Source organism: Peromyscus californicus, unplaced genomic scaffold, assembly GCF_007827085.1.
Source record: "Peromyscus californicus insignis strain IS unplaced genomic scaffold, ASM782708v3 Scaffold_24__1_contigs__length_46423439, whole genome shotgun sequence".
Classification (NCBI taxonomy): Eukaryota; Metazoa; Chordata; class Mammalia; order Rodentia; family Cricetidae; genus Peromyscus; species Peromyscus californicus.
In genome coordinates, this window is record NW_026294535.1 from 33,220,276 (window position 1) to 33,235,253 (window position 14,978).

The 14,978-nt window shown below is 39.3% G+C and overlaps 1 protein-coding gene across 2 annotated transcripts in view; it reads left to right on the forward strand.

The window, feature by feature from the left end:
* Ptprr (protein tyrosine phosphatase receptor type R) overlaps nt 1-14,978 on the forward strand; it is a 241,688-nt gene that overhangs the window by 140,006 nt on the left and 86,704 nt on the right. For both annotated transcript variants that reach the window (XM_052753404.1, XM_052753405.1), the window contains 2 exons: nt 3,455-3,565; nt 13,563-13,831. In XM_052753404.1, coding sequence (XP_052609364.1) covers nt 3,455-3,565; nt 13,563-13,831 — 380 coding nt within the window. The remainder of the gene's footprint in view (nt 1-3,454; nt 3,566-13,562; nt 13,832-14,978) is intronic.

The window sequence follows — 14,978 nt, forward strand, 5'->3', positions numbered from 1 at the left end:
CTGGAGTGAAGGGTCTTTAAGACAGGGTATTGCTCTGTAGCTAGCTGTCCTGGAACTTACCATCACCTAGAGCTCTTGATAATCCTCCTGCCTCAGGCTTCCCAGTGCTGGGACTGCGGATGTGAGCCATCACATTCTTTTATATATATTGTATGTGGTACCTAGAACATTGCAAGCACATATTATTTTATTATAAGATGCCTGTAAAGATAAAAAAAAATAAAATAACCTTCTTCTTGCCCCATAAGTTCCAGAGAAATAAAATTAAATTCACTCTTCTAGTTTTTATTGACAATTTTCTCAAAATTGTTAGCTAATCATTGAAATGTTAAATTCCACATTAATACTGAATAAATTAATTTGGTTTTGATTTTTGTCCATTTGCAAATTACTCCAGTTTCCTAACTGCTGAATTTCATAGGAGGAAGTTACCTTCTTTAAATAACAGGCTGATGAATTGTTGATACTGGATGGAATAGTTAACAAAGAGAAAAATCATACCACGTAAAATATGAGCCATAACTTGTGAGTGGGGTGATTGTTCCTTCAAACCTGGAACATTAGCCCGTGGGCAAGTGTAAAGAGTTCTAGACCTGGCACACAAATGCTGAGGACATGCAGCATCGGTGTTAAAATACTAGATCATGTGGATCACGTGCTTGTATCATGCATCATGCAGTTGAAGTCTGCCACTTATCCAACCAAGCCATCCTGTTGTGAGGTACATCCCGTTAATCTGCCCTCATCAGATGAACCAGACCATTTATAACATTTCTATTTCATCCTTTGGGCTTCATCTCTCCCAACAAGGTGTGCCTCCTGAAACCTCAGTATCTGGATCACCTTCCCAGATATTAGGAATTGGAAATAAAATGGAAATGAAGAAGAAAAGAATTAAGGAGTGAAAAGAAAGTGGGGGGGGATGATGGAGTGGAGAACATAACCAACTATGTGACATCAAGGTATAGAACAGCTAGGAAGGCCATCATCATAGATAAAGGAAATGTCTCCATTTTTGAATAAGAAAATGCACCAGCTAATTTCACTGCATCTGAGTTAAAGGGCAGAGCAACACAGCTATGGAATAAGTCTTAAAGATGTTATAGTAGCATTAACGTGACCTGGCATGGGAGTCTGTGAATTATTGAACCCACAGCCCCTGAGAAAATCTAAAAGCCACTGGGTTAACCCTATGCAAAGGCTAGATGGGAGATTACTGGGGATTGCAGTCTTTTGATGTGTGGGCTCTTGACTGCAAACTTATCCTTTATTGCCTTATTCAGCTCTTTAGATCTCCAAACAGATAGAGCAGCGCTCAGCAGAGGCAGCATGACTCAGAAGGAAATCTATTTACCAAGAATGTGCAGTGATTGAGTTCAAAACAAGAGCCTTTTTTTTTTAAAGCTGGGGGTGGGGCCTGGAAGAGTACAGAATCAATCTTCCATCATCATTGTTTCACTTAAAAAAAAAAATCAAAACAGGTCTGTCTGCTGCAGAAAGGAGCAAGTTCACGCTCCGAGAACTGTAAAACTACGGGAGGAAAATGGACCCGAGCAGATTTGGAACACAGCACTTGCTTTTCACCCTCCTAATCACTCCTCTTTCAAATGTTACAAGACTTTAAGCTCAAATCCTTGTACTTAAATTTGACAAGTGCGTCCTGGCTGTGCGAAGGCTTTAACTAGTTTGCTTTTATAGCAAACAATGGATGCCATTTAGTTGCCTGAAAAAAAAAAATTTCAATTCCATTCTCGATTCCTACAATGGTTTTCTTTTCTATTAGCTTCTAGCTGTGTTTATAGTGAAACTGGAGCGGAAAAAAAATGGCCTAGCTGTTTTCAAAGACGTGAAAGAAAATTGTCACCAGGACCCTGTATTTGCAGCAGGGTCCTGAGTCACCAATCACCTCACCGAATCAAGTATTAACAGGTTCTCTGTCAATCAAAATATATACCTAAATTATTTCCTTTACCTATCAATCAAAATATATACCTAAATTATTTCCTTTACCTATCAATCAAAATATATACGTAAATCATTTCCTTTATCTATCTATCAAAATACATACTTAAATCATTTCCTTTATCTATCCATCTGTCTAGAAAAAGTGAGAGGTAGTATTGTGAGTACATGAATAAGTCGCTTCCCAAATGATTTGTATCTTCATAACTGAACTCAAAGTTTTCTTGCTCATCATTCTACTATGGCTTGATTGAATGCAGAGATTAAAATTTCCATAAAGTAGTTTTTAAGGTCAGTATTTTTAATCCCATTTGCAAAGGCTAAATATGTTTTTTTAACCTTTAAAGTAGCCAGAAATGATCTCAAAATTTAGGCACCTAGAATATAGGTTTAATTTGAGGCTTTCTTTGTTTACGGGTTAATAGTCAAGGATAGACACATGCTCTCCTGAAGGATTGTAACATGGGAACATTTTGCTTGATACAAACTTAATGTTTCTTCTTCTCAGATACCACCTAAGTTTTTCCGACATTTCTTTACCTATAAATCTACAATATCACTGATTTATAAAACATTTTCATATTTAGGCATGGTAGTCCATGCCTGTGATCCCAGTATCTAGGGAGTTGAGGCAGGAGGATTGGCTTGAGTTCAAGGCCAACCTGGGTGGGCTACAGGAGATACTCTGTCTAAAACAGAAAACAAAAGTTCAGAGCATCCATCAATGTACTATCCTGTTTTGAAAAATGAGTAACATAGAATCAAGAGACATTCACATCTCTTTTATACTTCTCTCACTCCACTCCTAAAGCAAGGAGCGAACGCAGTAAAAATTGAAATAATCCTGTTTGTTTACCATTTATTACTAAATAATTCTGACCTTGTGGGTGTTCCCTGTTCCTTTAAATAAGACATAATATCCTGGCAATTTCTATGTGGGATGGTGCGTGAGTCAGGTTTTGACAAAGTGAGTTCCATTTGAGGAGGGAAATGATAGGATAAAAGGAAGAAGAAAACAAAAACAGAAATGGTCCCCACATCGTGGCTTGTGTATTCAACCATCAGGAGCTTTTTGTTTGCACCTGTTTGACTTTTGTTTGAAAGTAAAGCGCGGAGCTGTAAGACAGTGTGGACGTGGGAGGGGACTCGGAGTACAGAGAGCTTCAGCAACAGTTCCTCGGCGCAGAAAAGCACAGGGCTTGCTCACCTGTGAACCAGGTAGTTTCCAAGAGAGGCAGCGCAGGACGTGGAGGAAGGCAAGAACCCAGGAGCCTGTCCCATATGCCCACCCCCTCCCTTACAGGATCTCCTGATAAAGAGGATAGCTGTCCTGTGCCTGGGCAGATAGAGAAGCAGCTGTGGCAGCCGGGGCTAGAGGTGTGTTTTACTACACGGAATGGAATCAAGCTAAAAATATGTTGACAGTCTGATAAGGACGCCGGTTTCCTCCAGCTCTCCTTTAACACCGGGCTTTCTGTTTTCCTTTTTAAAGAAAAATGTTTTGCAAGGGCAGCACGAAGCGGACAAAATCTGGAGCAAAGAAGGATTTTACGCCGTTATCATTTTTCTCAGCATCTTTGTTATTATAGTAACCTGTTTGATGGTAAGTTTGCTTCTTTGTATATCTTATCCTTTGCGAATCCAACTGCTTAGTAATAGGAGATATTTTCCCACTTGAATGAATTTTTAAAAAGACCGGGGTGGGGGTGGGGGGGGGGCAGAAGTCAGCCTATAATCTTGTTAGCATGGAACTGTTCTGTAGCAGCAGACAATTGATTGCTAAGACTGTGTGTGGAAGTGTGGATGCTGACCTCTGTAGCGAAGTGCACTGGAGTGTTTAGGATCTAGACCAACTCCATGTGAAGACTTAGAAGGTGATTTCCTGAGGTCACTGTAGCCCTTAACATCATTGAAGTCTCATGTGAACACTTTGGACTGGCTTTATTTCTTCTCTTATGTCACCTTAATGGAGCACAGAAAAAATACTGAAGAAATACGTCTTTGGGGCAAAGCTTTTTCTCAAGGGAAGGGTTTATTTCCTCATTTTAAAAGGCTTTGAAGGTATTCTAAGAAACATCAGGCATTAATGGAAGTGACTATAGCCTTGAAGGTAACCCACTCACTGCTACCTCATTTCCGGTAGGATGAATAGTACATAAGAATGAAAGTATACATTGCAATTGTCCTACAGGTCATGATATATAAACAAGAAAGCATAGTCCTGATTTTAAAAATTAACACCCCAAATAAACCCAACCCACTAGATTAGACCAGGCTTTGGTGTTGAATTTGGTATGGAATGAGTTAATAATTATCTTTCAAATAGAATGGGTTGGGGTTTGTTTTATTATTAATTCTTCTGAAATTTTGTGACGTAGCATAGTATTTGAAGTTTACAAATGGTTTTAATATCGTTTCCTATGTGTTATGTTCTTTTTATTTTGCATATTTTAAGAACTGCTTCCTCTTTTGTTTTACACGTTCCCCCAAAAAGACATAATGCTAATGATTCTGTCTACAATCAACAGTGTTGCCAAGCGTTTCATTGGATTTTATTCATTTGTGCTCTTGCTTCTGGAAATGGATTTATGTCAAAAAGATTGAGACTCAGTCTAGAAAGGAAGAGAGGCTCAGCAGATCTGAACTCGAGGGACACAAATAAGATCATAAATAGAGTGAAGACAGGCACATTTCCAAGATCTCAAAATCCAGGAAATAGCAAGAACATCCTAAAACTCCCACTGTAATGGATTCAAAGATATGTCCTTCTGGGTCAGAAGTTGAACTTCAGAAAATTGTGACCCAACAATCCAAACAGTAATTTAAGAATTAAGTTTAAAAAAGATTTCATATCGTACATGGTGTATATTAAGGAAAAAACTTTAATAAATAAGATTGAAAGTTTTATAGAAACTGCAGAAGAAATTTCTGACTACTAGTTTAAGGGTGTAGTTCCTTCTCATGGATAACTAAACTTCAACATGTGTGACTCCTCTTTCCTTATCGCAGGAAATCTCAGGTTCTGTTCTCCATCTTGTCGGTCCTCATTGGAGTTATTCACAGATTAAAAGGGATGAGGGAGCTGGGGACTGTAGCTCAGCAGAGCACTTGCTTAGAGCTTGCCAGCCTGTGTGTTCGATCCCTGTCACTATAGTGAGAAAATGGAAATTGAAGAAGAGGAAGGAAATAGGAGTAGGAAGAGGTGTTTCACATGATGAATGAGATTCAGAACAAAGACAAGAGTGAACGGAAGACAGTGGGAAGCCAGGTGACAGGCAGGCTTTGAGGGAAGAGCAGACAAAGAGCAGAGTTTGTGTTGACATGTAAGATATGTTACAGATTCAGTGCTTGTAACTCAGGTAATGTCCAGATATCCCACGTGACTGGGTACAACCATGCACTGGTATCGGACTAAAGGGCCTCTGGTGGCCACACCCTCAACTTCGTGGGTCCAAGGCCAACTCTTCCTTTCATCAGTGTAAGTGTCGCAAACCTGAATCAGGCTGTTCCGGTGTTACTAGAACAAACCAAGAAAGGAATGCTCCTAACGTATGAATGACTGCAGTCAGGTTTGTTGCAGATACAGCCACTCATTTAAACAACATATCCATAGGCAACATATTCATGGAGAGGATCTACCGTGGGAAAGGAGAGGATAAGGCCCATAAAGTCATTGTTTTTTGAAGCTTTAATGATGGAAAGAAATACGGACAACGATTTTTTTAAAATATCAAATAGTGAACATACTATATGAATTCATCTGTATGACATCCTGAGAATCACAAAACTTTAAAGCTATTGAAAGGATCCCTGGCTGTCAAAACATGGTGAATGGAGGGGTTGTTACATGGAGGATATAGATTTTAGGGCAATGAAATTCTTCTGCATTCTGATGATGGCATGGCATTACACATTCATCAAATGTGTAAAATGTACATCACTAAGTGTGACTGCATCTACACTATGGCAATGAGTCAATAATAATAATAATAATAATAATAATATATCGATACTAGTTTATCCATTATAGCAAATGTAAATAAAATAAAATAAATAAATAAAAATAAAACAAGTTTTAACCAGGCATGGTGGTACATGGCTTAATCCCAGCTCTCAGGAAGGTAGAAGCAGGTGGATCTCTGTGAGTTCGAGGATAGCCTGGTCCACAAAGAGAGTTGTAAGACATTCAGAGCTACACAGAGAAACCCTGTCTCAAAAAAAATTAAAACATAAAAAATAAAAAAATAAATATAATAAATGTACTATACCAACTCAAGATAGTTATGAAACAGACATATATAGAAACACTGTACTTTCCACTCAATTTTTCCATAAACATAAGAAGTCTTATCAATTCTTTGTTAAATATTAAATTGTAATAAGGACCACAAAGAAGGCAGCATGAAAATGAGTGTGAGGAAGAAGAGTTAGACATTCGGGAGGTACAAACTCGTAGGGTGTGAACATATGAACATGCAGGGTGTGAACATATGAACATGCAGGGTGTGAACACACAAACATGCAGGGTGTGACCATGTCCAGCAGAGAGGACAGCTGCAGCATGGTGTTGGAGTGAAACAAGTTTTGACTGTCAAGTTTGAGGGGAAAAGGGAAACAGTGTTCATGCAGATTATGTGAGTGCATTTAAAAGATTGGTCTCTGCTTAGGCTTAGGAAAGTGGCTGGGGTAGAAGGGAGTGTGAAGTGTGAGTACAGTAGATCATTTCAGGGTTTCTATGACAAAGACAACAGTGGTGAGCTGGATGGGAGAGGGTGGAAATGAGGAAGTATAAAAGATGGAGTACTGTGTGACAGGAGAAGGAACAGGACATGCGGGGTCCTGATGACCAGGAGGAGGGAAAAGAAGGAAAATGCCCCCATGTCGTCTGGCTTGTTGACTGAGTGGTGGTGCTTCCTCTGTAAGGAAGAGACATGTTAAGGCGTGGGAATAAAGAGGTAAAGAAAGAACACTTGACTAGTGTGCAGGTGATTATAGATAAATGACAGAAATTGATTGATTGATTGGTTGGTTGGTTGATTTCAAACACTATCTTAAATTTGACTGTGAAAGGCCATTTAAAAAGGAACAGAGGTAGCAGCAATGCTTAGGAAGGGCTTGATATTCATGGAAAAATAATACTCTCTAATAGGATTAAGGCAAAGCCAATTTATCTGATACAATTAGATGCCGTTCACATTTAGAGATGTGTCAAATGTGATCCTCTAAAATCAACTCATCTTCCTGAGTTAAAATGCTTTTGATAATTATCTTAAATTAATTTTTGCCAGGATCTCTTAGTCATAACTACACAGTATACGTTTTGTGCTGCAGTGTACTGGGATACACTTTCTGATTCTCATATGCACAGTACAACCATTCCCTACACTTCTGATGCCTCCATGGCAGAGAAAAAGCTATAGTTAAGGGTTTTTCTTATGGCATTAATTATCTTTACGAAGCAGCAAGTGTCATTATTTGTGTCCAGCCTCCTTACATAGCATTGAAATGAAAATCAGATGGTTTTATTGTGATATTATATAGGTAAATTGTTATAATAGAAGGTTCCATGTGCTGTACAACAATAACATAAAACTTGCCAAGTTTTTGAAATGTGGCATATTGTTTATGTTCCTTAAAATACAAAAAAAAGGAGTATAGATTGCCAGACATAAAATTAGACAAGCGTGACATTTTCAAATGTGTGATTTATTTAGCACTTCTCAAATGTGAGTGTAGAGTGGGTGGAATGCTGGAAAATAGACAAATAGAATTTTCCAAGAAAAAAAAATGTGTGGGCAACTTTGACTCCATTCAGTCTGTTTTTTGATGGAGGAAATGTATTACCGAGAAGAATTAGTTCTTAAACTTGAGTACATAACAGAAAGAACGCTATCTATCATCCAAATTAGACCTTCAAATATACTTACAGGCTTATTAAAAAGTGTAAATATATTCATGAAATATACATAGAGATGTCTAGAGGCCAGATATTAGAAATCACAGACAGCTGTATCAGGAAAAGTGCTGGCGTGGTGGATCCACAGAAGAGTCATCCAGGTGTGAAGTAAAAGGATTCTCTAGTCACGGTCTGGTCACTGAGCCAGGAAATAGTATATTGGACCATCAAGCTCTGGACATCATGCACTCATTTCATGTCAAAAGTGGACATAAGCAGCTACGTTTTTCTAACCTGTTATATATAATCTCTAGGGATGATGGAGCTACAGCCAGACACGGTTGATTCCGACATCATCTCCAAAGCAAGCCTGTAGCTCATGAATTAAGTAATCTACCACCACCACCACCACCTCCCCCATCCCCCGCTTACTCACAGTAGTAAAATAATAGTAGCATTCAGCAATAGTAATTCATTTCTTCTACATATTGCATACATACTGGTCCTAAATTTACTACAGGACGCAAAGTAATGTTTAAGTGCCTGACTTGACTGATGAGCAAACCAGGATCCAGAAAAGATAAAGTGGCTTGACTCACAGCAAACAATGGGTGGGTATGCGTGGGAGGATTGGAAGGGTAGGAAGGATTGGAATCCAGAGTCAAGTCCATCTGGGATGAAAGTCTAAGCTCATGACCATGGCTCTGCTTGATTCCATGAAGGAGTCAACCGCGGTTTCCCTCATTCCTATCACTCATTCTGTGAACTTCTATTTCTGGACACAAATAGGTCTAGGAACACATGAGTATGCCTGTGTTTATTAGACGGACTCCACCCAGGCAAGACTGATAAGTGTTTGCTACTCCATACCTATGTGCTAAGGACACACCCATTTGCACTTAGTACCTTGTACTGGACCTGATTTTATACATCTGTCTCCTGGAAACCTCTGCATTCCTAGGAACATAGTCAGTCTTGTGCCACGTCTGCATCGACACAGACTTCATTTTCAGGATGGATTGGGAATGTTAATGACATTAAAAGAATAAACTCGTTCATAACTTCCTATAAAATACCACACAGAGCACTGTCTGTTGGGGCCATCATTTTAAAATTAGAACACACCTCAATCCAAACACAATGTTTTCTGTTACTTGTGAGATTTTAAAAATGAAAATTACCCTGAAAACTGTTTCAAAGGGCTCTGCTTAGCTTCCTCTCCTTTCTGCCTTCCTCAGGTCTCACTGCTGCCATTTCATATTCCCCATACTATAATTCAGCTTTTATAGCTCCTCTTATTCAATATTCCTTTCTCTTTTCCTTCCTCAAATGATCAAATTATTTTAATGCATCCCAAAGCCCCAACACAAGCTCTAAAAAGAAAAATGAAGGGAAAGTTTTAACTTGTCATGGCTCTGCTAGGCTTTAAGAATGAGATTTTTAAAAACAAAGTGAATTCTCATAGGAAAAAAATGCAAATATTGTATTGAAGGATCCAATCTGTACAGAGAAGTCTCTGACACACACTTCCAGAAGCTTTGGCAAAGAGGTCAGGAAGGAGAATGTATGGATTTGAAAGAAGCCATCGTTGAATGCTCACAGGCCTGGGATTCAGGAGACCTGAATTCTAGCCTTTATAAGCAGTATTCTATAAGTATGTGACCCTTTTCAGCCTCACTGAGAAACAAAGAGGTTATACCAGATGAGTCTTCGATTCTTTACTCTAGGGCTGCTCAATGGTATCACTACTAGAATCAAGGGCTGGCTCTTCTGTTGGGGGTGAGGAGGGTAGTCTCTCCTGTGTACTTCAGAATATTTACCCACAACCTAGTCTATGGCCACTTCATACTCCTGGCACCAGCTCCATGATCCCCCACCCTGAAAGTTTCTCTAGACATTGTCAAATATCCTCTGAGGGACAAAATTCCTACTAGGCATTTGAAAACCAGTGCTTTACAGCTAAAATCCATGTCAATGGCTTATTTCCAGGTAGCAGCTTCATCTTTTTTCCACAAGTTTTATCAATCAGCCCAGTATTTTTAAGTGTCGTATTTACATTAAGCGTTTTCCAGATTCTGATTTTTCTGAATTCGCATTGTAGAAATCAGTTTGCAAGCAAACTACACAGAGGTAGGTTAAAAGCCAGAGGTGAAATAGATTACTCATTATAAAATATGTGGCAGAGGCTCCCCACTGAACTCTATGCAACAGAGAAGGACTTTAGACCCCATCTGGTTTACACTAATGTAATCATAAACTGACCTGTCAAGAATAATTGAGAGCAACTCTATCCTGGCCCTTGGTTCTCGCAGTAGAATGTCTCCAAAAAAGAAAATATAGGCAAGTAATATAATTGTATATTACATTCATATGTGAAGAGCTTAAATTATAAGACATATGCATTGCTCCTTCTATAAATAAATAATCTATGTTGCTAGGATTATTTATTTCTTCAGTCAGAAAAATGCCTTGTTTGCAACTTAAAAGGTGCCATCCCACTTTAGATTGTATTAATTTGTATTTTGGTAGTTCTGGGTTTAACTTGACACAATAAGCCTCCCATATATGTGCCATCTGGTTGGTGCTGCCCTACTGTGTGTGTGTTTCCTCAGAACGGGGGCAAATCCATGAGAGCTGCAAATAAACAGAAAGCCGACAATATTAGGGCACTACACACAGGGTGAAGACACCCCCCTTCAGCATCCTCTTTCCTGCAGGTTCAGGAAAGCACAGTACAGTTCTCTGAAAGTAAACATTGTACGTGGAAGAAGCTCAGCTGTAATAACTGGCATCTGTTCTTGCCTTGTGCGGTAATGTTGGTCAGGGAAATAGTCTAACTCCACTGAAGTGAGTGTGCTTGTTTGTTTGTTTGGATTTTGAGACAGGTTCTTGATGTGTGACCCACATCAACCTTGGATGCTACAACCTCAGCCTTCCAAGTGATGAGATCACATATCATTGTTTTGAAAAAAAATCTAAGATTTTTCTTCCTTGATGGAGATGATGAATTCCTCCACAATATAGTTTCCAGATTATGAGAAAATGAGCATTAAAAAAAACAGAACAGATTTGCTTTAATTTCCCATTAGCTCTGTGTATGATGTACACATCTAGTTATACCTGATAGGTACATAATTTTTTCTTAAGGAGATCACCTCCCAATCTGTAACATATCCTTAAAACAGATGGTTTTGAAGCCTTTCTCTTGTTTTCATTTGTGTCTAATTCTTTAAAGATTCACCTATTATTTTTATGCATATATGTGCCTACATTAAGTGTATGTGTACCGCATGCATGCAGGAGCCTGCTGAGACCAGAAGAGGTCGACAGATCCCATGGAACTGGAGTTGTAGACAGTTGTAAGCCATCATATTGGTGCTGGGAATTAAACCCAGGTCCTCTGCAAGAGCAGCAAATACTCTTAACCACTGAGCCATCATCTCTCCTTCCAGTTCTGTCTCATTCTTTTGTTCAGCATCCCAAGCAGCCTCTAATGTATTTGTATGCACCACTGGTGATTCTTTCTGTACTTTCAATTCTGTTCTTAAGTGCTTGCAAAGAAGATTCACAGCTTGCCAATAAGTACTCAGTTCATTCAATTGGAAGGACATTTTGTTTCTCTTTTTAAATTTATTTTTTTAATTTCATACATATATACAAGGAGATATGATCATATTCAAGGAGATTGATCTCACTCTAATAGTTCATTTTAAATTGGTGTGTTTTAATTTAATTCTGATCCATTTCTTTTGTTTTGTTTTGTTTTGTTTTTCGAGACAGGGTTTCTCTGTGTAGTTTTGGTGCATGTCCTGGATCTTGCTCTGTAGACCAGGCTGGCCTCGAACTCACAGAGATCCCCCTGGCTCTGCCTCCCAAGTGCTGGGATTAAAGGCGTGTGCCAGCACTGCCCAACTATGATCCATTTTTGTAGACATATTTTGCTGAACAGGCTCTTCCTCAATATTATTCTGGGGAATACCTGGAAAATATTTTTAATGTTCTAAAATAAATTTTCAAAATGTGTTTATTTCATAATTTTAGATGAATTCATGTATGTGTGTGCCCATGTGCACACATATATGCACATATATAGAAAGCTTAGATTATCCGGGAGATTTAAAATATAGAAATAACTGGAATTTAAAAGAATTTTGAAAAGACAGGAAAGACAGAATGCATTTCATGACTAGCTCGGGAGGATCTTATTAGAAAGGAGCAGGAAATCTTCCTTCCTCCCAAACTCATGTCTGCTCAGCTAGCTGATGGATCTCAGAAATTAAACCTGAGAGTCCGCTGTCTTGAGGCATCCTGGAGGCAGACCCCCTGGGTGCTGTTCACTTTCATAATTGCGGATAATGACTTGTCCCCTCTCCCTGCACGCGAATTAGCTCACCAAGTCACATCCTGAGGACACACCTGATAAAACACTAGGACTTCGAGTTTTTGTAGGAACCGAGGAGCCAGCATCAAGCAAATGTGGGTGACAAGAAAGAAACAATAAAGAGATGCTCATGGTTCTGGAAGGGGACAGCTGTAGAACTAAAGGTGGGAAATGCAATCGAAAAAAGTTGGAGGGAGATTCCTGGGGACACAGGGACACAGCAAGGAAAGATGGGAGGGGTCAACCAATCTGAAGATACCATATAGAAACATGATGTAAGCTAATCGGTGCCCCACCATAATTCCATCTCATGCTTTTAAAAGCTTGAAAGTCTTGTGTTGGAGAGATGGCTCAGTGGTTAAAAGCACGAGCTGCCCTTCCAGGAGACCTGGGTTTAATTCTCAGCACCCACATGATGGTTCACAACCATCTGTAACTCCTATTCCAGGGGATCCAGCACACTTTTCTGGCCTCCTCAGGCACCAGCCATGCACGTGGTACACAGACACACATTCAGGCAAAACACCAGCACACATAAAACACAGAAAGTTACTTTTATCTTTATATATATATTAAATATTTAAAGGGGAAAAATATGAAAATTCTATGCAGTCCATGTTTGGTCAAGTATTTAACAGATCCTCAAGCTGATGAATGACTAATGACATGTTTACCAAGATAATAATGGATCGTTTATAGAATAACTACTATTTTATTAATATTGTGTGAGCCTTGCTTCCCTGTTATAAACAGATACAGTTATCTGTCTCCATAAAGATCATTGGCCCATGTTTCTTAGCTCTTCCTTTCAAATGCCTCCCATTTCAAGAAACTCCTGTGATCAAATATCATCTGGCATCTTTGTAGACTTATTGCCAAACTTCCTTTTGAATATATCCTTGAGAAATATATGAATGTACAGAAACACTCAAGGTGTATGTACAGCCTAACTGGAAATACCAGTCAGAGGCAGTCCGTCTCTGCACCTCCACCCCTACCCCCTACTCCCTGCCTTCCACGCCATCCACACCCCACACACCCCTACCTCTGCCCTACTCCTGCACTGAATCCAATTAATGCTTCCTGCTGGGGTGAGGATCAATCTTGTTCACTTGACGTTATACAGATATTATTTATGTAACAAGCATATTCTTAAAGGAAAAATCTCAATATCACAAAAAACAAGAAATTATATCAGAGGGTAGGCTTACTCTATCACTAATGTTTACTTTGCTGTCCTCTAAGTCGGGGAGATGGTGTTCTTTCTGTTCATTGCCCAGGACACAAAATCTCATAGAAGCTCTTATATCTTTTTTTTTGTAGATTATTTATAGGTTAAAAGAAAGGTTTCAGCTTTCCTTAAGACAAGATAAAGAGAAAAACCAGGAGATCCACCTATCGCCCATTACGTTACAGCCAGCACATTCGGAGGCCAAGACAGCCCACAGCATGGTCCAGCCTGAGCAGGCGCCAAAGGTGCTGAATGTTGTCGTGGACCCCCAAGGCCAATGCACTCCTGAGACTAGAAGCACCACCTCCACCTCTGTCTGCCCCTCTCCCTTCAAAATGAAACCCATAGGACTTCAGGAGAGGTAAGAGCTTTGATTGAGAGCTCTCCTACATGCTGGTTTTTGTTTTGTTTTGTTCTGAAAAGTCTTCTTCAGCTACAAAGGGTGAAACTGGAAACGACTGACCATGAGGTAGACCAGAATGACCAAATGGACACCAGGAAGTAGGTTTCATGTTACCCACTGGCGTCTCTGTGCTTGGGAAAACCTTTAAGGTACATCTGCTTCTTTGAAGCTTGTGTAGACCCAAACAAAGTCCATCTTCAACTAGGGGATGGTTCCTACCACCATTTATTAAGTACTTATCAAGGGTCACTAATAAAAGAGTTATATTATTTAATTATCATCAAACATGGTATAAAGAGGTTGGTAATAAACCTAAGAGTGTTTCCTACAGATGCCCATGTTGTTTGGAGTCATGCAGAAGGAGTCTGTACCACTCCTTAATTTGTCTAAAGTTTCCTTTCTGCTTCCTTTAACCACAAAAATTACATATTGATATCCGTATTTTTGCTATCCTTATCTGTCTTTGGGATATATTTATTCATATTCTATGCTTCCATTCAAACCAAGTCCCATGGAAGAAAACTAGAATATACACTGTACATAATGAAGAGTTAAAATTTTTCTTCCCCCAAATATTAAACTCTTTTCACAGTGTTCTTGAATAATTCTGTTATTTCCCAGTGGTGTATGGAATTGGACATAGAGGCTGAGACAGAAGGATTCCCATAAGTTTGAGGCCACGCTGAGATATATAGTGAATTCCAGGGCAACTTGAACTACAGTATGAAAGTCTGTCTCAGAAGAAGAAGGAGGAGGAGGAGGAGGAGAAGGAGGAGGAGGGAATCTGAAATTCTTTGAATGTGTTCCCAGTGAATAATATTACAAGAAAGACATTTGTTGTGGTTAACCATAAAGGACCTTGGCAAACAGTCAATGCCATTCTAGAGAGGAAAGAGAGCAAAGTCAAATCATTCCTCCTATCTCCTCCCCCAAACAGTGACATTGTTGCACTTGGGTATGGCTAAATGGCATTCTCAGATTTGGTCTAGAAATGAAGGTGAGACAGACCTTTCCTCTTGAGGGTAACTTGGGGTCCGGAGAACTGGAATCCAGACCCACAGATCTGTCCTTCATTTGATCTTCACTTCCTTCTGAACTAGGAAAG